The sequence below is a fragment of the Myxine glutinosa genome, chromosome 1 (assembly GCF_964187855.1).
Source record: "Myxine glutinosa chromosome 1, kmMyxGlut1.1, whole genome shotgun sequence".
NCBI classification, from domain to species: Eukaryota; Metazoa; Chordata; class Myxini; order Myxiniformes; family Myxinidae; genus Myxine; species Myxine glutinosa.
Window position 1 is genome coordinate 356970049 of NC_136261.1, and position 25722 is coordinate 356995770.

General features: G+C 46.3%; 1 protein-coding gene across 14 annotated transcripts in view; it reads right to left on the bottom strand.

The window, feature by feature from the left end:
* Nucleotides 1-25722, bottom strand: part of ZFYVE28 (zinc finger FYVE-type containing 28) — a 129647-nt gene that overhangs the window by 22107 nt on the left and 81818 nt on the right. For 7 of the 14 annotated variants that reach the window (XM_078769947.1, XM_078769948.1, XM_078769944.1 and 4 more), the window contains exons 10-13: nucleotides 22411-23318; nucleotides 19637-19792; nucleotides 17389-17522; nucleotides 628-795 (exon numbers count right to left, since the gene is read on the bottom strand). In XM_078769947.1, the coding sequence (XP_078626073.1) occupies nucleotides 628-795; nucleotides 17389-17522; nucleotides 19637-19792; nucleotides 22411-23318 (1366 nt within the window). The remainder of the gene's footprint in view (nucleotides 1-627; nucleotides 796-17388; nucleotides 17523-19636; nucleotides 19793-22410; nucleotides 23319-25722) is intronic. The other 7 variants (XM_078769954.1, XM_078769951.1, XM_078769955.1 and 4 more) reach the window with 1 other exon arrangement.

Sequence of the window (25722 nt, forward strand, 5' to 3'; positions counted from 1 at the left end):
ACATAACAAATATCATTTGTGCCAAATTTGGTCACAATCCCATCAGCAGTTTCGGAGAAGAAGTTGCAAGTGTTTACGGACTGATGGACGGATGACGAGCCGTCGCATAAGCTCCTCTGAACTTCATTCCAGGTGAGCTAAAATAAGGGGTGTGGGGAGGGGGCGGGCGGGGATTCCATGGTGTATAGGATTTGAACCTGGGTTCGGAGCATCATGAGAAAAAACTAAGATCCTGCATACTATGTATTTTTCCCACCATTTACCAACGTCCCTGTAATTCACATGTCAATACGGGACTTTTGAAATGAGGTATGACTGCCAATGAGGCCTTTCACGCATGCGCTGTGTGTACATTTTCAGCGACATGCTTCCGCTGGCACGGCACTTTTAGCCTGCCGTGTTTAGCACAAAATCTGTAAATTTCAACATTTAAACGAAAGAATGGCAATTTTAAGATGGTTAACTATAGTTGTTGTGTTCCTAGATGCAAATCGGACTCGTGAAAATACGAGAAAAATCTGTGGATGGGACAAGTCGAGTTCCTATCATTTCCTGTTAATAGAAATATGTTGACAAATTATGGTCTAAAAGCTTTAGTGGTTCCGTGCATCTTCTGGGTACAGATACCTTCAAACTGCTGAGCTCCAATGTTCCCTGAATGATGGCTGCTCCCTGCATCTTGCTCCTGCAGGTTATCAGGTACAGGTTCAGACTTGGTTGCAACAACCTCAAAAACAACCTTCAAGATGGTGCGAAGGTCACTGGCGTAGTTAGTCTGTAGCTGGTCTGCCACTCCTGGGGGTAGAAATGTGGTAATTGAACGAGAATGAGCGACACAAAATAAACAGTGAGGGCAGGGCATATGTTATGAGAACATCAAACAAGCTGGAGAGGATGTACAAGTGAAGACAGTAGGCTGAAAGAATGGCCAAGAGGTATGCATACTTCCTCCGAAGATGTCTAACCTGGGTTCTAATCTTGACCCAGCTGTCATCCCTGCAGAATGATTCATCAATGTCCCTCAGATTTATGTTAAACAGGCACCCCCTCTGACAGCATTCATTGGTGGACGTTAAAGATCAGAGTGGTCTTCGCGAAGAGTAGGCAAGCTACGGCTGGCACCATGGACAAATTCTAAATTCCTTCCCTAACCAGCAGAGGGCTTTGCATCAGAGGCACAGCCATGCCATCAGCCAATGATCCTACCCTGCAGCCTTGTGCTGCATACAAACGAAGAAGAAGAAGAAGTGAATATGGCATGTGAGGAGTACTCATAGTAGAGCATCCAAATGTGTGTCTAGAGGGAGGAGACAAGCTGGCGGAGATTGAGACAAAAAAAACCCCCCAATATAAAATAGATAAATAAAACATTTCATGTACACACAAGGGGGAAATAAATGGATTATAAAATACACCAACAATAAAATTAATAGTACATTATAATTATTATTGTTAAAAGGGGGGTCATGGTGGAAGTGTTTGCATCGCGGTCCCTGTAAGGTGGAGAAAAAAATTTTAACTTGCAAATTAAACGACTCACTCTGTGCTAAGATCATGCGGTCAGAAGTGGCAGCCAAGTAGAGACACAAAAAGGAAGAAGATTACGTTTGAAAAAGTTTTCTATTGATAATCTCCAAACATTTATGGATGTTCCAGCCGATCACAAGTCATATTATTATTGGGTTTTTTTCTTTTCTTTTTTTCTTTATGGGAGTGAGGATCATGGAAAAGCAAGGTATATCTGACAATTGGACAAACATAGAGGGAGTAAATGAACAGGAAAAGAGGAGAGCAGGAAACAAAGTAGCAAATAACATCATGGTTAGGTTAGGAAAGGGTAATAATAAAGGGTAATAATTTTACAGACCAATCAGCCTTCTCCCAATTATCAGCAAAGTCATGGAATCCATCATTGCTTCGGATATGAAATCTTTCCTCTTCTCCAATGGCTTGATCTCTGATCATCAATTTGGTTTCAGACCAGGTCACTCTACTCTGGACATGCTGCTTCTGCTGTCTCAACAATGGATGGAGGTCCTCAATGCCAAACAGTAAATTAGAGCTGTCTCCCTCGACATATCACGTGCCTTCGACACGGTCTGGCACCCCGCTCTGCTCACCAAACTCTCCTCCTTTGGTATCCATGGAAATCTCCACGCATGGCTGGCGGACTTCCTCTCTAGTCGTCGTCAACGTGTGGCCCTGAATGGGTTTCTCTCATCTCCTCTTCCTGTTCAGGCTGGAGTTCCCCAAGGCAGTGTTCTGGGCCCCGTGCTTTTTCTGGTCTTCATCAATGATCTCTCTGACTCTCTCGAAAATCCTCTCTATCTCTTTGCTGATGACTCCACTCTCTGCCGCTCCATTCCTCTTCCCTCAGATCGGCAGTCTGCTGCCTCCTCACTCTCTGAAGACCTGGACAAAATCACAGACTGGTCAAACAAGTGGAACATGTCTTTCAATCCTGACAAATCTCACACTCTTACTATGTCTCTCCGAAAAGATCGACTGGACAACCCTCCCATCTACTTTCTCAACAATCCTCTCCAAGAAGTTCTGTCGCTCAAGATTTTGGGTCTCACTATCTGCCATGATCTTTCTTGGGAAAACCACATTTCCAAGCTGGCCTCCAAAGCCAGTCGCCGACTGGGCATCCTCCGTTGTGCGAAGTCCTTCCTCGGCACACCTGAGCTCCTCACCACATACAAGGCTTTCATCCGCAGCTCAATGGAATACTGTTCTCCCCTATGGGCCGGTGCTCCTGCCTCACACCTAGCTCGGCTTCACACTGTTGAAACCAAAGCTTTCAGAATTATTGGAATCTCCCGCGATGAAGCTATCTCTGAGGGCCTTTCACTCACTCACCGCAGGCAGGTAGGTGGTCTTTCTGTCTTCTACCGACTCCTCTCCGGCCTTGCACCCCCAGCTCTCTCTGTGCTCTGTCCCCCAAATATTCCTACAGGTCGCACAAGATCTGCCAGCAACCCTCTGATGGTTAAACTGCCGAAATCTCGGCTCTCTGCTCACCTTCACTCTTTCATTCCTCTTTTCTCCCGCCTCTGGAACAAACTCCCTCACTCCCTTCAATCCCACTCCTCCCTCCAGGTCTTTAAAACAGCTGTTCACCACCATCTCTTATCTTCCCCCATCCAAAACCTTGATCTTTTCTACCCCCGCTAATTCACCCCAGATCCACCTTGTTTGAAATTCCAACTTCTTTCCTGGAAGTCCTGGCAGTGTCCATATGTTTTATACCTCTCCCACCGCCCCCTTCCCATGCCCCCCCCCCCAAAGCCCTCGCCCTCTCTCAGATCTCTCGATGTCTCCATGTCTCTCGGTCCCTGCTCTCAAATGTTGTGTTTGTGTCCTTCCCCCTCTCTCCCCATCTTGTCTACCGCTCCCGATGTTATATGTTTTATGTGTCGGTTTGTCTTTCTGTGTGATTAATGTTCGCTCTTTCACGAGCCTCGATCTTGTATACCAAAAAAAAAAAAAAAAAAAAAAAAACAATAAAAAAAAAAAAATAATAATAATAATGATGATGATGGGTCATAATTGGGGATGACAAGAGATGATGATGCACTGCTTGCTTGAAGCCCTGGAGGAAAGAGCGAGAAAGTCTCTGGAAGGTGGTTGCATAGACTGGAGAACAACAGGCATTTTAAGGCCATTTTCCCTGCAAGAGCGGGGGTTAGCCTTGCGGTCCCCATGACAAACTTCTCCATTTTGCCCTATTTTCTGCATCTCCCCTTGTTAACCCCCTTGCCCGCATTTCTTCTTCGACCATCTTTAGCCAAGTCTTTCTCGGTCTTCCCCGTCCTCTACTTCCTTCCACATTCATTTCCATCACTCTTCTCAACCAGTCACTTTCATCCTTCCTCAACACATGACCAAACCATCTCAAACTGTTTCTCTTCACAGCATCCATCACAGGCTCTATTCCCATCATCTTTCACAATTCATCATTTGGCTTCCTCTCTCTCAATGATACTCCACACATCCACCGAACCATTCGCATTTCCACCCTTTCCAGCCTTCGTTGCTGCTCTACATTCATTACCCATGTCTCGCTCCCATAAATCATAACACTTCTCACACATGCAGCATACACCTTTCCCTTCAGCTTCAACGATACTCCCATCCTCGTCAAAACGCCACTCAGTTCCCGAAACTTCTTCCATGCACATCTCACTCGAGCAACCGTTGCCGAGTCTGATCCACCTTCTCCATTCAGCATGTCTCCTAGGTAACAAAATGTTTTCACACCTTCCAGCTTCATGCCATCTCCAAGATCCAACTCAACATTTCCACCATCTGCAGCTCCTCTGTGCACACATTACACTTGAATGTAGCTGCCACACTGGTTAATGACGCTCTCAAACCATTACATTTTTGATGAACCCACTCAGCGCACATTGTACATTTAATGGAGTTCACTCCGACACCCTTCCTGCACATAGCACATGGCCACTTCCCAGTTCTTTCCACCTCACCACATGCTTTACCACTTGCCATCACCTTTGTTTTTCCGATATTCACCTTCAGACCTTGCGTCTCCATACATTCCTTCCACTTGTTCATCTTCTCCTTCAGTCCATCCATACTTTCTGCAATCCACACCAGATCATCTGCATACAACTCCCACGGTAAACCCTCCTTTACGTTCCGAGCCAGTACCTCCATCACAGCTACAAATAGTAGTGGACTTAGTACAGACCCCTGATGCACTCCCACCTTCACCTCAAACTCACCACTGTTCCCGTCCTTCGTCCTTACAGCTGTGCGTGCTCTTTTGTACATTGCCATCACTACTCTGATCAACCATACCTCCACTCCTAACTTCCTCAATGCCCATGTCACTACTTCACGTGGAACCCTATGGAATGCTTTCTCCAGATCAACAAACCCAAGAAACAACTTCTTCCTCTTCTCCATGTACTTCTCCTGCAACTGCCTCACAATAAAAAGCACGTCTGTCGTTCCTCTTCCTGGCATACATCCAAACTGCATTTCGACAATCTTCACTTTCTTCCTTATCCTCCTCTCCAACACCCTTTCAAATACCTTCATTCCATGCTCCAATAACTTTATCGCTCGATACGAGCCACAGTCCAGAGGGGTCACCTTTCCCCTTGTATAGAGGGTCGAGGGTAATCAGTTCCCAAACCACTGGAATGCGGCCTTCTTTCACCACCAGATTGCAGATCTCTGTCATTCTCTTCACACCCCAATTTCCCGCTGCCTTCAACATATCTCCCACAACTCCCGTCGGCCCTCCCACTTTTCTACTCTTCATTGCTTTTATCGCTTCCTCAACTTCCTTCTCGGTTATCTTCTCTGCCGGTCATAAAACTGGGTTACTCTCTATGTTGCCATCCCATTCATTCTCTGCATTCAACAGTATTTCCATATATCTCTTCCATCTTCCTTTAATTCCATCTGGGTCCACAACGATTTGTCCCACTTCATCCTTCAAGCAACTCATCCCCATCACATCACACCTCTCTTTCGCTATCTGCTTTGCAATCCTGAATACCGCTCTCTGACCCTCTTCCAAATCCAAGCGTTCTCCGAACATTTTCCTGCATGCCTCCTGCGCCTTTGCTACCTCTTTCTTTGCAGCCTTATAATTTTCATGCTCTTCCTTTTCTGCCCCCGTACCCTTCACCTTCTGCCATTCCTTGAACTTCTTCCTCTTCTCGTCAATCTTCTTTCCAACTTCATCATCCCACCACCATGTTTCCGAGTGCCTCGGTGGTCCTTTTGTCCATCCACATACCTCACCAACGGCTCCCAACAGACTATCTTTCATTGACATCCAACCACTTTCAAGCTGAAGCACATCATACTCTACCATACTCAGCCTCTCTTTTAATGCCTCCCTCACTATCTCCTCTTTCAACCTCCACACCTTCATTCTCGGTTGGTACTTCACCCGCCGAGCTCTCCTCGCACCTTTCAACCTTATGTCGCAGACAACCAAGTGGTGCTGTGAAACAGCCTCCTCCCCCGGGATCACCTTTGTGTCCCGGAGGTGCCCCCTATCTCGCCTACGCACCATCAGGTTGTCAACGGCTGTCGTCGACCCACCTGACGTGTATGTAACAAGCTTATTATCCTCTTTCTGGAACTGAGTATTACAAATCAACAAATCAGTTCCATCAGCAAAGTCCAAAATCCTTTCACCTTCTCCATTTCTCACACCATATCTGTAACCCCCATGAACTCCCTCAAAACCGTCCATACTCCCTCCCACATGTCCATTTAGGTCTCCTCCTACCACAACAACTTCCTTATCTTTCACGTTTTCCATCAGCTTCTCTATTGTACACCAGAACTTATCCTTCTCTTCATCGCTCCGACCAAACTGTGGAGCATATTCCAAGATGACGTTCACCAAGAGCTTTCCAATCATCATTTTCACCATCATCAACCTTTCACTCTCTCTCATCACACTCACCACACTGTCTACAAACTCCTCAGAAAACAGGACACCAACACCATTCACGCCCTCCGGGCACCCTTGCCACACCAACTTGTATTTCTGTCCCTGCCTACCCTTCACCATTCTCACACCACTTCCCTTCCATCTCGTCTCCTGCACACAACATATGTCCACTCTTCTTCTGACCAATACTTCCACCACTTCTCCTGATCTCCCTGTCATTGTCCCTACGTTCCATGTCCCAAACCTCAGAAACCGATCTCCACGTCGGGCATCAGACTTTTCGTCGTCATAAATGGAGTGATTTCCACCCTTGCTTCGATCGGGTTTCCCACCTTGAGTTTTGACGAGAGGGAGTGGGGTCCCCCACGGGGTACTCCGGGCTGTACCCTGCCCATATGTAGTTGTAATTGTCATCGTTCTCTTTTTGAGGCAATGTTTTTATGGCCGGATGCCCTTCCTGACGTCAACCCTTTTAGTCGCCTCTTACGACACGCAGGGATACGGTGTACCTATTCTAAACCGGGGTACACACCGGAAGAAGGAGACCACCGGAGAAGTGAGGAATAAAAGACGAGTTGTGCCTTCAGCCTGGATTTTGGAAGTTTAACCGGGAGGTGGTTCCTGGAAGAACGCGTGCCTCCTGGAGTTGCAGGAGAGGGTCAGAGGATTGAGAGAGAGCAGAAGGAGGAATATAAGAGAAGCGGCGGTCATAATAATAATAATGATAATTATTTAAGTAAATGGAAGTATTACATTTCAATGTAGATCCATTTTGAAGCAGAAGAGTAGAAATCTGCCTACTGGTTAATCTAGGGTGAGCAGAAACGGGGGAGGGCAGCAGATCGAGTGAAAGCGGGAAAGGTCCAATGAGAATTGAGATTGGGAGGAAGAGTTGTACAAGGAGACAGAGAGAGAGACAGAGAGAGACAGAGAGAGACAGAGACAGAGAGAGACAGAGACAGAGACAGAGACAGAGAGAGACAGAGACAGAGAGAGACAGAGACAGAGACAGAGAGAGACAGAGACAGAGAGAGACAGAGAGAGACAGAGACAGAGAGAGACAGAGACAGAGAGAGACAGAGACAGAGAGAGACAGAGACAGAGAGAGACAGAGACAGAGAGAGACAGAGAGAGAGAGAGAGACAGAGACAGAGAGAGAGACAGAGAGAGAGAGACAGAGAGAGAGACAGAGAGAGAGACAGAGAGAGAGACAGAGAGAGAGACAGAGAGAGAGAGACAGAGAGAGAGAGAGACAGAGAGAGAGAGAGACAGAGAGAGAGAGACAGAGAGAGAGACAGAGAGAGAAATATATATATTGTTGCGGATGTCGGCACCGGCCTTCTCCCCTTACCAAGGGGGGATTAGTCCCCTTGTCTTTGACTGACCGACGGGACCCAGGACCTATGACGTCCTTCCCGGACAGTGCGAAATAGGGTTTTAGGACTAAGAATTCGCTATTACCTAATTACTCGTGCTGCCCAGAAACGAGGAAATAAGCCCCTCATGAATCACGGGTGTTGGTGGATACGCCGAGCGGTAGCGAACCCGTGACCCGAGCCGTTATCAATGACTAGACCCCGATCCAAGCGGTTCTTAATCGTGCCACGCTTACCCAATGATGGAAATCACAGAGGCGGTCGAATTGGAAGAAAAGGAATAACAAGATTTATTTACATGATGTACAATGATCAGAACAAGAAGACACAGTGCAGCCTTAATCACAGTCTTAACTTATTTCCTGGACAAACGGGCCCGTTCACACTCACACACACTCACACGGGGTTTGCAGACGAACAGGTCAGCACGTCAAGGGATGGCGTCCGGGCAGCTTCTTACCTTCTTTTAAGTCGAGTCCTCTCCCTTCTCATAACTCCTCGTATGCATGCGAGTCCTCTCCCTTCTCATAACTCCTCGTATGCATGCGAGTCCGCTCCCTTCTCATAACTCCTCGTATGCATGCGAGACCTCTCCCTTCTCATAACTCCTCGTATGCATGCGAGTCCTCTCCCTTCTCATAACTCAGGTGGGGGCATCGCGCAAAGGGTTTTATTGCCACGCCCTTAGAACCCTCTGGAACTCACCAGACGTTCTTCACCACGCCCTATCACGCCATTCCCTTCGAGCCCTGGTTGGCTGGTGGCCCTTACCGCCATCGCCTCTGACGTGCTCCTTGACGCCGCCCCTCCTTGACCCCCGTGCTCCTCCCTCTTCTTCGGCCTACCTCGTGTTACCCGACTAGTTTCGAGCAAACAAAGGGCAGCGAATGCTGCTGGCAGCCAAAGCGTAACACACAGAGGGATCAGCCAAAATGGGGCGCGGGATCGATTATGCCCATCGGTGGAATTGGAGGGTGGCCGCAAAATGAAAGGACCTAAGCTCATTTATTTACACAACGCAGATGTTACTAGGGAAATGGCCTACTCTTACACATACTATAAACCACCTTTAGAGGCCATTTTTCCCCGCAAGCGGGGGTTGGCCTTTTTCGGGAACTGTGGTTGTTGTTGTTTTTCGGTCCCCTTTTTGAAGCAATGTTTTACGGCCGGATGCCCTTCCTGACGCCAACCCTTTTTGCCGCCTTTAACACAAGCAGGGAATTACCAGTGAACTGGTACTCAAATTTGCCGACCTCGGAAGGATGACAGGCTGAGTCAACCCCCCCTGGCGTTAATTCAGCGATTGACCGGGATTCGAACCCAGGATCCTAGGATCCTAAGCCGGCACCCTAGCCGCTAGCCCAACACCAGGGATCTTACACATACTATGACATAACTAATACTCTAAGTGGGCCTACGTGTTGCTTGTGGACTAACTATGGGGGGCAAACCTTTAGCCTTTAATGATGTCATATGTACAAATCTCAAAACCGTATCAATGCCCCCCTCCTTCGCCAGGCTCGTCCCAGAGCCGAACCCACACATGTGAGAACGACCGGTTTTGAGCAAGGTTCAGGACTACTTTTTAAATTCCGTATGACACTTAGGTGTGGTTCCCCTCTACATTTAATCTAACACCCTGTGTTTTACAACACTAGATATGTCCCACCTACTGCGTTGTGTACTAACTAACAGACTCACACCCACAGTTAACCGAATTGCGGAAATAATTCTCAAACTATACATAAAGCTGGTGGGGAGCATGTTATTTACAAGACTAACTAATTATTTACATCTCTATAACCCAGGACCTGTTCTTTTGTGGGAAAGAAATTTGGGAGGAGAGAAACACAATGCAATGCACCAATACACCAAAGAAAATGCACAAAAATGCACAATCACCATTAATGCACAAAATAAATGTTGGCTTTTGCTGCTTGGCTGCTGCTGGGCTGATGCTTCTTGCGTCTTCCTGCTTCGTCTTCGGTGTGCCATAATAAAACTTGAAGTCTTCTTTCCTGACACACCGGAATAAAAAATGCACAAACCGTGTCCGTTTTTATTTGCAGGGCCAATCTTATGTGGTCCATCTGCGTGACATTGACGCCACTTAAAGCCAGTGGTCCGTAGGGGCAAGGTAACGTTTGCAGCAAATGTCTGCTCAGCCAAGATGCCAGGCCACAGAACGTGTGGTCCATAAGGTGTATTCGTGCAGCAAAAGGCAGTAGGGTGCAGCTGCACATGTGTAGCAAAGTGCAGCCGCACAGCTCAGTGTTCCTGCACACTCCCCTAAAAAAAAAAGGGTCCTTGGTTGGGGAGGAAGAAAAGCAGAGTTAGCGGAGGAAAGGGCGCAAAAGTACACATAAACACAAGGCAATGCAACATGAGGGGCGCGGGTGAGCGAGCAGAGAAAGCTCGTCCCTAGCCGTCCCCCCATGTCAGCCTACACTACTCTTGCCCTTCCCTGTATTTACACTTTACAAATTCGTCACTATGTCTTGTCTCCCATATCCCCTCTAAACCAAATTCGCGGTCCAATCCCTCCCAAGAAGGAAGAGATGGAATAAACACAATGTCACTTTCCGTCGAGATGCGTCTCACCCACCGAAATCGTTTGCAAAACCTGGTGTGGAGTTCCGTCTCCCTTGTTGAGTCGATGCGGATGGTGTGAAGAGATTCGCATCCTAACTATACTCTAATAACATTAACTCTTAAACTACCCGGGGTCTTGCCCTGCCAATCAATTGGCCATCGTTACACTATAAACCACTGTTTAGAGGCCATTTTTCCCCGCAAAGCGGGGGTTGGCCTTTTCAGGGACCGTGGTAGTTGTTGTTTTTTGGTCCCCTCTTTGAAGCAATGTTTTACACTATGCGGTGTAAAATGTATGCGGTGTAAAATGTAAAATGTATGTTTTACTAAATGTATGCGGTCTTTTACCCTCGGTCCCCATCGTTACACTATGCGGTTCTAAAAACCAATTCCCATTGACCATCCTGTGGTGCCCTCCAAATTTGGGTCTCACTCCCCAATTTTTCAATACTGTGCCTTCGCACAATTTCGGGGCTGAGTCGTGTGGCTCCACTAGCAGGTCCAACTACCTGCGCACCTCCGCCACTGAAGTCGCCACCCGAGCTTACCTTGCTCCTTGCAACTACCCTAAATCGGGGAAGGCCCCCCCTTGCTCTCTCACCCCTCTGATGCCCTCTCTGGCATTGGGCTACCCGGGTCCTCTCCTCGGATCCTCGGGCCCCACTGAACACTACTCTGAACTCTAACTGGCTCCCAGAGCCTACCTGCGGCCTCACCTGGCCGACAGACTACCAGTGGTGGAGTGCCCAAATAACCATACGCACCAACAAAGCCCACACGCACACGCACCAACAAAGCCCACCCAGCCATTCCACAGACTCATGCACCCATCAAAGCACTTCACTGCTACTACCTGCACCACAGGTGTCAATATCCAACAATTTACCTAAACCCTCTACCTAACTTTAAACTACCCTCCCCGGGTATTCGTGAAGGGGTCCATCTTCCCCCATCCACTCCATCGCACCATGCACTCCACACCACTCATTCTACACAACTTACTCCCACCAAGCATTCCACACCAAATATTCCCCACTTGCACACCATGCAAGTCCATTCACTCAACACAAATTCCACTTATCCTCAATACACCACTTATACACTTTTACACACACACAGCATCATCTAACTAACTACTTCCCTCTAAAACTCGTGCTTTCCCGTCTTACCTTACACTAAGCACTTCCCTCGTCATTATCATCCATCTAATCTCTCTACGTCCCCTCTACCTGTACAGAAGTCACTACTTAAATCTCATGTCCCTATGGTTATTTACTAAATCCCTAACAATATCCTAGCCCGCCCTCGGCTAGTTTCGACTGCCACCCCATAATCTAGAGCTCATGTGCCCCCAGATGAATGGTAAAGGTACCATTCGCCAACACTATGGCTATTTGTCCACTAACTATGAGCCTCTCCGTGCGGCAATACATTTCCATCACAGCTCGGCTTCGAAAAGCCGAGCAATGCATGCGGGTGGTTGGTCTCCTGTTGGTTGGGTCCGTCCGGCATTTTCAATTCAGGGGAGGAGGCATGCTCGGGCCAAGGTTCCAGGCGCCATCTCTGCACGGAGACTTTCGGTCTCCAGCACGATGGCCCAACCTCCCCCGGTCGGAGCACCGTGCCCGCTAGGGGGCGAAGGTCCGACCTCTCCTACCCCCCCTCGAACCGTGCCGTTTGCCTCTTTCGCCACGGCCCGGCACCGACCATACAGGGCGGGGCCCGGCATGAATCGTGCACGGCGCTCCTTGCGAGACCGCCACGGCAACGATCCCCACCGGTCCCCGCAGCACACAAAGCAACCCGCGCACCGAGGGCTCGCGTCGGCTATTCGTCACGCTAAATGCTCCCCCAGTCCGCGTCGATGCCCGATTCGCATTCTCACACCGAGGCGCTCCAGCGCCTCCCATACACCCCCTGCATTCCGTTATTGCACTTTCTCTTGCATTCTCTTTTCTTGCACACTCAGGTGCAGACCACTCAGGCGCACTCACGCCGCTCGCATCCTCCATTTTCACACACTCCTCTGTTACACACTCCGTAACACACTTGGCCATCGCACACCCTCGCGTACACTCTCCCGTTACAACCACGGGTGTGCACTCTTTTGCTGCACACCCAATCACGTGCTCTGGTGTGCACTCCCGCACACTCTTCGGCCATCGCACACTCTGTGTCACACTCCGTTCCACACTCCATTTCACACTCTTCCCACATACACTCCGTCTTACACTCGCGCTCCGGCGCCGTTCGCACACGCGCGCCATTCACCTTCACACAGAGCACCACGGACCTTCCACGAGCGCCCGGGTGATGTCGCGATCCCAAGCGCGCGAAAAATCTTTTCGCGCCAAACACTTTCGCGCCACACACGCTCCTACTCACCTTTGGGATTCTCTTCTCCTGCAACCGCACCTGCAAACTTTCATGTGGGTTAGGCAGCACAACATCACGATGCGAACACGGACTTTGAGTACATTCCATTTCTTTTTCTGGCGCCTCAATTTCTAACTCTGCCGTCTCTTCAACCCCAATTTCAATTATGCTTATTTCTTTTTCTTTTTCCTCGTCAACCGCCGGTGCACATAAAATAAATTTTCCAATTCGGCAGCCGTCGGCCTTTTCATACCCCGTGTCGCGATTTCTACCCCAGTCAACTTGGCTGTGCTCTGCTCAAACTCGCTTTTCCCGCGTTTCTCACACCGCGCTACCCCGTCGCGTACCAATGCGACCTTCCCGCTCGACCTGCGCTCAATGTCCTCTCCCATTTTTTAAATTTGGCCACCCATTTTGTTTTCCAACCCTGTTAACCCGTCTTTCATTTCTTTCATTTCCCTGGTGGATTTGTCGCTCTGGGCGTCCAATTTGCTTTGCAATCGCTCACCGTGAGCTTTCATCTCGTCCTTTTGGGTGTCTATTCTTGCCATTCTTTGAATTAGGTACAATTCAATGTTGCACCCGGGTCGCACAGCGGGCTCGGCTGCCGCGGCCACGTGCGAGGCGCCGCCATTTTCTTCCCCTGATACCCCTACTGCTGCACCCTCATCAATGTTCTCCTCTTCTTCCCATTCTTCCCGGGGGTCCTGGGTTATCGATTCTAACTCCTCATCTATCTCCTCTCCTACCCCCACCGGCATCCGACCGTCTTGGCTATCCATGGCACGAATTAAATTTGGATTTTAATAATTACATTTCGGCCGCTCGTGATTTTGAGTGCATTAAGCGCACTTCGGGTCCAATCCCACTCCCCGACAACAATTGTTGCGGATCTCGGCGCCGGCCTTCTCCCCTTACCAAGGGGGGATTAGTCCCCTTGTCTTTGACTGACCGACGGGACCCGGGACCTATGACGTCCTTCCCGGACAGCGCGGAATAGGGTTTTAGGACTAAGAATTCGCTATTACATAATTACTTGTGCTGCCCAGAAACGAGGAAATAAGCCCCGCACGAATCACGGGTGTTGGTGGATACGCCGAGCGGTAGCGAACCCGTGACCCGAGCCGTTATCAATGACTAGAACCTGATCCAAGCGGTTCTTAATCGTGCCACGCTTACCCAATGATGGAAATCACAGAGGCGGTCGAATTGGAAGAAAAGGAATAACAAGATTTATTTACACGATGTACAATGATCAGAAGAAGAAGACAGTGCAGCCTTAATCACAGTCTTAACTTATTCCCTGGACAAATGGGCCCGTTCACACTCAGACACACTCACACGGGGTTTGCAGACGAACAGGTCAGCACGTCCAGGGATGGTGTCCGGGCAGCTCTCCCTCAGGTCCTCAGCTCGCACCACGAAGATGAATAGTAGAGACGGCAGAAGCTCTCCGCTTGTCGTTGGCGCACACGGGATAACACGGGGCGAACGGTAGGGGCTGGGCTCTGGCGGTTAATCACTCGCGTGGCTGCGTACGTAATAGTTCAATACAATCAAGGGCTTTCTCTCGTGCAAGTGCTCGCTGCAGTCCTTATAAAGCCTTCTTGTAAGTCGAGTCCTCTCACTTCTCATAACTCCTCGTATGCATGCGAGTCCTCTCCCTTCTCATAACTCCTCGTATGCATGCGAGTCCTCTCCCTTCTCATAACTCAGGTGGGGGCCTCGTGCAAAGGGTTTTATTGCCACGCCCTGAGAACCCTCTGGAACAGGGGTTCCCTAACTGGGGTGCATGAACCCCCAGGGGGTGCGTGAGTTCATCCCAGGGGGTTCGTGAGACGTTTCTGAAAGTCGAAACTAGAGTACTTTTTGTTGAAATAAAATCTGATATATCATATAATTTATATCAACATCATATATATATATATTTTTTTCACAGATTCAGACCGCAATCCGCAATTCGCAAATCCGCAATTCGCAAATCCGCAATTCGCAATCACAGATTCAGACCGCAATCCGCAATTCAGACCGCAATGTCTAAGAAGCGCAAATACGGTGATTTGTACATCAAGTGGGGGTTCATGAAGTTTGTGGAGAAGGATGGGACTGAACGTCCGCAATGCGTTCTGTGTTACAAAGTGCTGGCGGAGGCGTCGATGAAGCCATCGAAGCTAAAAGCCCACCTTTCCAGCACCCATCCGACTCATCAGAACGACTCTGAAGACGTGTTCCGAAGCAAGAAAGCTCGCTTCATGGCGAAGGGTAGCTTGACTCGGCACGGGTTCCAACCGTCGACGAAGCCTATCCTTGAAGCCTCCTACAAAGTAGCGCTCCTCATTGCAAAAGACAAAAAGGCTCATACGATTGGCGAAACGCTTGTAAAGCCCTGCGCCGTGGTGATGGCGAACTTGGTTTGCGGACCCGAGGAGGCCAAGAAACTCAAGAGTGTTCCCCTGTGCAACAACACCATCAAGCGCAGAATTGAAGACATGTCAAAGGATATTGTGGCTCAGGTCACACAAGAACTCCGGGAATCGAGCTGCCGTTTCAGCTTGCAACTCGACGAATCCACCGACGTAGCGAGCTGCAGTCAATTGCTGGTTTTTGCACGCTACTTGGCGGGATTTGCTGTGAAGGAAGAGTTCCTGTTCTGTTCTCCTCTCAAAACAACAACCAAATCGGTGGACATTATGAATATCATGAACCATTTCATGGAAGAAAACGGCATCAAGTGGACGAAGCTCGGATCGTTGTGTATGGATGGGGCCCCGGCGATGATGGGAAAGCGATCCGGGTTCGTTGCGCTGGTGAAAGACAAGTGCCCCGACGTCATCGTGACACACTGTGTGCTCCATCGCCATGCCCTTGCAACCAAGACGCTCCCCAAGGAGCTCGGTGATGTAATGGCTATCGTTGTCACAGCAGTGAACTTCATCCGTGCTCGGGCTCTCAACCACCGCCTCTTCCAGGTCTTCTGTGAAGACATCGGTGCTGCATACACTCATCTTCTGTACTACACCGAGGTGCGTTGGCTATCCCGGGGCCAAATCCTGAACCGCGTCCTCCAGCTGCGTCAGGAGATTGAAATTTTCCTGCGTGAGAAAGGCAACGACTTGGCGGACTACTTCGGCGACCCTGTCTTCGTCACGAGGCTTGCGTACATCAGTGACATTTTCGGGCACCTTAACGCTCTCAACATATCACTTCAAGGGAGCAGCCTCACGATCGTCGAAGCAGCGGAATGGATCAACTCGCTTCGATAAAAGCTGCGGCTTTGGAGCAACCGCGTGGAGAAGCGGTCATTCGTCAACTTCCCGGGGCTCGCTCAAATCCTCGCGGATGACGACGCTCAGAATGATTTCTGCTCCACGCTTGTCGTCGACATCAAGGGTCATCTGAAGTCTCTGTCTGACAGTTTTGATGGATACTTTCCGAATCTGTCGGTCGATCCGTGGATACAGGATCCTTTCACGATTCTAATTGACGACATCGACGACGACAACGAGCTCAAGGATGATCTGATCGAGCTGAAGGCCTCTGGCCGCCTGAAGATGCAGTTCTCCACCGTCACCAGTCCCTCGGAGTTTTGGGCAAGCAACTACGAGGCCTTCCCCAATCTAGCGGCGAAAGCGCTCCGAATGACACTGCCTTTCGTCACGACCTACCTCTGCGAAGCCGGGTTCTCCGCGTTGGTCGTCATGAAAACAAAGCTGCGGGCACGCCTTGACGTCGGCCCCGACATGAGGGTGGCCCTCTCCAAGACAGCTCCGAGGATCAAACGCCTCGGGGAGGAAAAACAGGAGCATCCGTCTCATCGCGTGTGATGGGTGATCGATGCGTGATACAATTCGTGATCTGATCTTGAAGTTTCCGAATAAATATTTGTTCATCTCTTGTTTTTTTTCATTACAATATTACACTATGAACTTGATCTTTTACGAAGCACTGTTATGCGTATTATAGTATAATAATAACTCAGATCGTGTCTCGAAAAGTTGGGGGTTCGTGGACACCTCTGACATCCACAAGGGGTTCGTGGGGGGATAAAGTTAGGGAAACACTGCTCTGGAACTCACCAGACGTTCTTCACCGCGCCCTATCATGCCATGCCCTTCGAGCCATGGTTGGCTGGTGGCCCTTACCGTCATCGCCTCTGACGTGCTCCTTGACGCCGCCCCTCCTTGACCCCCGCGCTCATCCCTCTTCTTAGGCCTACCTCATGTTACCAGACTAGTTTCGAGCAAACAAAGGGCAGCGAATGCTGCTGGCAGCCAAAGCGTAACACACGGAGGGATCAGCCAAAATGGGGCGCGGAATCGATTATGCCCATCGGTGGAATTGGAGGGTGGCCGCAAAATGAAAGGACCTAAGCTCATTTCTTTACACAACGCAGATGTTACTAGGGAAATGGCCAACTCTTACACATACTATGACATAACTAATACTCTAAACTGTGGGCCTACGTGTTGCTTGTGGACTAACTATGGGGGGCAAACCTTTAGCCTTTAATGATGTCATATGTACAAATCTCAAAACCGTATCAATATATATATATATATATATATATATATATATATATATATATTTATATCAAAGGACCTGAGATGCAGACGAAGAGGCGATGGATGAGGTCGCCGCTGCCTTTGAAACGTGCCCGCAGCCTTCTTTTCGTAGCTTGCAACTCCAATTCCTCTTCATAATCTCTCTCCTCCTCAATGCTGTCTCCACCATCGCTGCACCACAACAACGTTCAGTAATTACAGTATTAACACTGATCAGCATGCTCATAAATGATCAATCCTGCAAACAATTATATATTAATATAATTAATTGATACACTGATACAGTAACCTATTTTAATTCATGAAGCTACACACCAACCCCAAATGCGACTTGTCTTTTCTAGCCCAAGAATCAAGTTGGTAACAAGCCCTGATGGTAAGAATTGCCCTCGAGCCACGTGCAGTGCTTGTGGTTGTTGTACATATATGCAATGGAACCTCAGCTAGACAGATCAATTTTGGTGGTGGTACTTACTGCCTAAGTGTTTTTTTTTTTCCAATAGGCCGATAGAAGAGTCGCCTGTTGTAGAACGGATATACGACGTCACAAATGTACAAATAAAATACAATTATCTACGTCTACGGGACCATTGCGAATATAACCTGGCAAAAGTGTATTTCATCGGGATTCAATTACTAATAATCTCTGCTGGTTACATCATGATTGAAGTGTGGCAATGCTGCTGTGCAGTGACTGTTTATGAGAGCAGTAATTTGGAATTTACGAGTACGAGTAACAACGGCCTATTCTTTATAAAAAGGCGTGGTAAAATCGTTGGGAGTCTATTAACAGATGTTAGCTGATAGGACAGCCGGCTTAAATTGCCCTCTGAAGAAAAGTGCTCTCAGTAATGTAACATCACTCATGTGAAGGATGATGGTGCAGTTCGAATGGAAATTGAACCCAAACTAGCTAGCTCCAAGGCAAGTAGAGCAACTCTGAGCTGTCCTATCGGCCGCAGCAGTAAGAGTGCCCACCAGTGATTTAGCAGAGACATTTTGCAACTAAAGCCTCGACTTCGTACATCGTCAATGGGACCTGAAAGAGGGTTATGAGGGTCATCCCAAAAGTTTGTCACCCAGCTTGCAACCTTATCCAGGAAAAGGTCTTTTTTGAAGTATCATGCTGTAGATAGTTTTTTTTTAGCCCGATCACTCAATGGTGAAAAATCACTTTAAAAAATTCTCGGATCTTGATTCGGATCTTCACCAAAACAATTCATTAGTCAATTAGTCCTCACCACATGCCCAACCTGTACACAAAATTTCGTCTGAATCCGTCAACTTTGAGATATCCTGCTCACAGACAGACAGACGGAGGTGAAAACAACCCAGGTCTACCTTCGGTGACGGAGGTAAAAATCCGCAAGGTTTTGGGGAAAACGTTCTGCATGTGTCAAATTTGGTTAACACAGCCAAATCCTCACAGTGTTAAGAACACTTCTGGAGGAAGGCTTCCATGATGGTATCAAAAAAGTTAGTTTACTGCTGGACGATGTGCATTAATTAAAAAGGATGGAGATTGGGTTGAACATTGTGACACTAATAAAGCCCGTCAATGTTAATATGCCTGTCATGTAGGTCGAGTGACAACTTTTGGGGCGACCATAGTAGGTGTTTGTTAGACTTTTTTGAATGGAGAATAACTTGAATGCAACCAAAGGCAGGCCAAGTTTGTTTCCTGGATTATTAGAAGTGGATGTTTTACTGTAAAATGGTTGGCTCTGAACTCGATGGACAATTTATGCTAAAACTTTGTCAATTGGAGTACAAAGGAGGTGAACAAAATCCTCTTAAAATCCTCAAAATCCAATGTCTCATTCATCCTCTCAAAGGACGATGCAAGACAAAAACGTTTCCATTGTACTCATACGTGTACATGAATCACTTGCAGGACAAACAAATTAGTTGACGATAGTGTACTTTAACATGAATTACAAAGACTTCCGTAGACGTCGAAAAAATATGCAACGGTAGTACATGTGATTTGAACCTGGATTCCCAGCACCACGAGCCAGCATTTCAGATGGGAAGACCAAACAGGCCAACGCGGCCTGTGTAGAGCTATTAAGATTTGGGTCGAATGCAAGTAAAATTCACTTCATTCATCACTTATTTTGATACAAAATCTGCTTCGACCAGTCAATGAATTTCACATCTTCTTGCTTTGTGGATCCACTATTTTAGTCTATTGCCTCAACAACTTTCAATATACAGAGAAAGGTTAACAATGAATAGGGAAACTGCTTGAGGTAATGGTGTGACCCCACAAAACTAGCGCCAACCTGGCATCGGTCTTGTTAACAAATGGAGACTTAGATAAGCTTTGACTGCTGAGTGACAGGATGTCGGACTCGCTGCTCGACTCTATCGTGCTTGAGTACCGCCGGGGGCTCACATCAGGGCTGTGTTCACACCCGGCACCACAGGAACACTCAAAACTGTAGGAGCAACCAATGTACCGCACCGCACAAGCATTAGGACCTCTAGGTGAGCCACTCGGGCTCAACGGTAGAGAGTCAATCAGGATATTATGTGTCAATTTCATTTGAATAGATTTCTTAAGAGCAGAGCCATCCAAAGCCAGCCATACATTTCACAAAACGTTCCTTGCAAGCAAGCTGCAGGTGAATTAATTTTTACGTTAGTGCATTGCTTGACATCCATTTTCGATGTCGCTTAGCAAATTACTTTATTTGGGCTAAGAATAAATAACCCGAATACCCTGGAGCAAAACTCGAATAACCTGGGATAAGTCACACTTTAACTTGCCTCTGGACACATCATGTTCTTTTGCCGAGTAAGTTACCAATGAAAAGCAAGGCCACCAAGTCAGTTAGAACAGTGAAGCCTTTGAAGTGAAGTGAAGCCACTACCTATGGTCAATGTTTCTTTTAACTACACTGACAACTTTGAACAACATTAACAACAACTTCCTCATCTCAACATTTAACAGCATGGACACAAACCCGATCCAAGATTATGAAACCCCTTTCAAGCCATCAAAGTTAAATAATACTAGGGCATGCCCGTACTATATCTATATCTAAAATTATATCCCCCCCCTCTATTTACATGAAATGGTTTGGTCCATGAAATGTTTTGGTCCATTCGCAACGCCAAAGCGAACGGCGAACGCTTTACATGAAATGGTTTGGTCCATGAAATGTTTTGGTCCATTCGCAACGCCAAAGCGAACGGCGAACGGCTTGCGAGTACAGTGACAATCCCCCCCCCCCCCCCCCCTCTATTTACATGAAATGGTTTTAATTAGTTTTAAAACATAGTTTAACGCCAACATAGCGGCAACATAGTTTGCCAACGTGAAATAAATGAATACGCTCTCAAATGTGCCGTCCGAGGCAGAGTGTGTTCGCCACGTTCGGCACACGCGATAGCTCGCTGCTCTCTGATTGGTTGAATCGTTTTTTGGACATAGCTCGGTAAGTAATTGTCCGATTAATATGAAACCTTGAAAAGGCACATCCTCGGGTCCCCAGCAATATACCTGGCAAGTTTCAAGTATATCGGACCGGTAGTTGTCGAGAAACAGCGGTCGCATACACATACACAGAGATTACTGGAATTATAGATAGATGAACGTACTGTATTAGCATTGTGAAGAGTGTGAAAATAATCTGATCTAAAAGTCTTCAAAGAATCTTATCTAAAATAATCTGAAGTCTTGAAAGAAGCCGATCTAAAAATCTGATCTAAAAGTCTTCAAAGAATCTGAATCTAACAGAATCAATCTAAAAGAATCTGAAGAATCTTAAAAGAAGCTGATCTAAAAGTCTTCAAAGAATCTTATGTAAAATAATCTGAAGTCTTAAAAGAATCAGATCTAAAAATCTGATCGAAAAGTCTTAAAATAATCTGCTCTAAAAGTATTCAAAGAATCTGAATCTAAAATAATCTGAAGAGTCTTAAAATAATATGATCTAAAAGTCTTAAAAGAATTTGAATCTAAAATAATCTGAAGTCTTAAAAGAATCTGATCTAAAAATCTTCAAAAAAATATTATCTAAAAGAATCTGAAGTCTTAAAAGACTCTGATCTGAAAATCTGATCTAAAAGTCTTCAAAGAATCTTATCTAAAAGAATCTCGTCTTAAAAAGAAGCTGATCGAAATTTATTATCTAAGGCTTCAAAGAATCTGAATCTAAAATAATCTGAAGTGTCTTAAAAGAATCTGAATGTAAAATAATCTGAAGAGTCTTAAAATAATCTTATCTAAAAATCTGATCTAAAAGTCTGAAAATAATCTGAATCTAAAAGAATCTGAAGAATCTTAAAATAATCTTATCTAAAAATCTGATCTAAAAGTCTTAAAATAATCTGAATCTAAAAGAATTTGAATCGTCTTAAAAGTCAGACAACAATGGCACAATAAGGAAAGAGATGAACGAATATGGAGGAGAGAGAAGACAGAAGGAAATATAGCAATTTGCAAGTGAATGGGAATGGTTAATGAAGCAAAAAAACAAAAAGATCACGGGTAGGAATGATGGAGGATAGTGCTTGGAAGGAAGTGTAGAATCTTGCCGTGATGTATGCAGTGAACACCATCACGATATGTAAATGTGCACAATAAATCCTCCTATTGTCATGAAGTGGATTTGTAAAAATATGTGGCCAGATTTAGAAATACACCATTACCTGTCTAGCACTCTCATCCTAAGGAAGAGAGAATGTTACTGATCAATTCTGGGGTCATCAACAGAAAATAATTCAAACAATGTGCAGCGGCCATTTCATTACAACAATACAGCCTTGGAGATGCAATTCAGATGCAAATCTTACCAGTGCTCTGAAGAACCCCATAAGACCGAAACCACAGCCAGTCACAAGAGTAATACAGTATTGATATTCAGAGATCTATCTGCATGAAAATTTAAACAGGTTATATAGCCCATCTGTCTAATGTTCATTTCTCCTCCAATTTGACTGGCCAGTATCCATTGGGGGAGAAAAATGAGAAAGTCACTAAAACAACAAGCTTCGTTTTTTTTTCTGATGGCTGACCTATCAGCAGGTCCACTGAACAAGCCCATCTTACCTTTGGCAACCAGATGAGAGGGCCTCCGGAGTTGTGGTGCCGCGTGCCACACTCGTTTCATTAGAGACTGCTGCTTCCACTATGATTTCCGCGCAATCGAGCCGAGAATCTCGAACTGCACCAGATGTCGCATTGCAATTGAGAGCTGAACGATTCAGTGGAGTAGACTTAGAACAACCTGAGTTTGTTTGCATTGCATCGTCTCGAGGCCTAAAGATGACCGTAGCAGATAGGCACATTCCACCTGTCCTATTTGCTATCTCTTTTGCTGCCCCAACCCTTCTTGAAAACTCATCACATTCTCCGTTGTTCTCGCCGCTTTCTTGCACGCCATTTCCACCATCCCACATGATCCTATCATTTTCCTCCACTCTAATCTCATGCTCGACAAAGGCCACCTCATTATTCTCAAGTTCATCCTCACTCTTCCTCAAGTCAACTCCATTTTGTTGCAATGCAAGCTCATTCTTCTCCAGCTCTAGCTCATTCTCCTCTGCAGTCAATATGCTTTTTCGTTTTTTGTGCTCATTCTTTCTGTGTTTTCTTTCACTTCCTAATACCCTGCAGTTACTCTCTCCATTTGTGCCACGACTTACAAGTAATCCATAATTATTATCAAAATTATTTCTGGCATCCTCATTGGTTGCTTCTTTCACGTTGTTATTCTCCAACACTGCACGCTCATTTGTATATACTCTGCCTTCAAATTTTCCCCTCTCCTCATCTTCAGTCACAATTCCCCCACTTTTCCAGCATCCATCAATTAAGTTTCCTCCTTCCAGCATCACTGTTAATCGGCCGTGGGCCCCAGTTTCATCCCGGAATTCTCGTGGTCTTTCACCGAGCAAACGCTCTCCCCCATCCACATCTTCCATAACAAAAAGTCTCTCATCCTCATCAGGCGGGAGCTGTAGGGGTAGGGTTAAGAGTGGAGAAATTAATTGAATTCTCAACAAGGAAAAAACAATAACAGTCATGAAGAAGAAGAAGAAGAAGATGGCGATAAGAACATATGCGATACGAGGAAAGGTGGAACAGAAAATAATGATGACAAGTCAGGAGACGACGATGGTTCACGAGCGAGCGGTATTCAATGACAAAGGACGGACTATAACAGAAACAGGCCCGGAAATGTCAAAACGAAGGTTACTGACCTTGAAATGAAATAGAAAATAATGTATAATCAGTTATGAGGTTAGTTAGCTACACAATACCGAAAATTCGGTGAAAAATGAAATGAAAAAAAAAAAAGAGAAAAAAAGAAAAAAGAAAAAAATAGGAACAATGAAAAATCGAGCTCCGTGGGGCGAGACACATGACATTGGCCTAACCAAATACTGAAACCCATGTCAGATTCCAACAAACCCATTGGAGAAGATGTAGCTTGAAATTGATTACCCCCTAAAAAGGCATCTTTTTCAGGCGTGGCTCTGCCCACAATGGGCGCAATACGCCCACTCTAGGCAGGACACAACTAGATCATGATATCAACCTCCCACCCAAGTTTCATCAAGATCGGATGATATCATCGGGTAGTTATGCTGCGGACAGACAGACACACACACAGACAGACGCACACACATGACGAATATAGTGGTCACTTGATAACTCGTGAACCAAAATTTCTGGTCAATGGAAACAAAATGTTTTGTAATTTAGATGATTGACTGCAAACCATGGTGACGATTGTCTCTCAAGGACATCTTCCATTACTAAAAGGAGCAGCGCCCGTCCAAATGTCACACTATATTCTAAAGGGTTCCTGCTGTTGCAGAATGATAAAAATGGTACCATTGCAAAGCTTACGAGAACGGCACTTGGGTGAGTGCATATCTCCACCAGGCTGAACAGTTTATGTTTTGTATCCCACAGATAGGCCGGATCTGGATTCAGACCTGAACCAAATTCTAATCGGCTTGTTAGTGTCATAATCCATCCACACATTTTTGTCATGCTATCATATAATTTTTGGCCCCATCTCTCAATGAAGAATCACTTAAAATTTTCTCATATCTGGATCTTCACCAATATCTAATCAATTCGTCCTTGTCACACACAAAATCTGTCCACCAAGTTTCGTCCGAATCCATCCATAACATTTCAGATATCATGCTATATATAGTTTTTGGCCCCATCTCTCAATGGCGAAGAATCACTTAAAAATTCCAGTATCCGGGTTCGGATCTTCACCAAAATCGAATCAATTAGTCCTTGTTAACTGGAGTAATGGATAGCTAAGTCCGTGTCACACACCCAACGTCTCCACCAAATTTCATCCAAATACATCCATAACTTGAGCTATCCTGCTCACAGCCAGACAGGGATGAAAACATAATCTCCCCCCACCTACGGTGACAGATAATAATTTTTTATTCTATGATAGCAGGAACTGTTTATGTACAGTCACGTGAAAAAGTAAGTACACCCCATGTAAAGTTTTGACTTTTTCAACATATTTCAACATACAGCGATTTGATCTTCATTTCAACAATATTGAGAGATAAAGGTGATATAATATAACAAATATCATGAAACATTTACATTTTGTAGTCCATTGCATAATTTAAATAAACATAAATGCAAATTTCGCATGTGGAAAAAGTAAGTACACCCTTGGCTCTAATAGGTGGTATTGCCCCCTTTGGCAGAAACAACCTCAAGTAGGCATTTCTTATAACTGTCTACCAGTCTCTGACATCGAATGGGAGAAATTTTTGCCCACTCCTTCCTCCATGCAGAATTATTTTAGCTGTGCGATGTTTGAGGGGTTTCTTGCATGCACAACAACAACAACAACATGCATTTTAAAGGCCATTTTCCCTGCTAGAGCGGGGGTTAGCCTTGCGGTCCCCATGACAATCTTCTCCATTTTGCCCTATTTTCTGCATCTCTCCTTGTTAACCCCCTTGCCCGCATTTCTTCTTCCACCATCTTTAGCCAAGTCTTTCTCGGTCTTCCCCGTCTTCTACTTCTTTCTACATTCATTTCCATCACTCTTCTCAACCAGTCACTTTCATCCTTCCTCAACACATGACCAAACCATCTCAACCTGTTCCTCTTCACAGCATCAATCACAGGCTCTATTCCCATCATCTTTCGCAATTCATCATTTGTCTTCCTCTCTCTCAACGATACTCCGCACATCCGTCGAACCATTCGCATTTCCACCCTTTCCAACCTTCGTTGCTGCTCTACGTTCATTACCCATGTCTCGCTCCCATAAATCATAACACTTCTCACACATGCAGCATACACCTTTCCCTTCAGCTTCAACGACACTCCCCTCATCATCAGCACGCCACTCAATTCCCG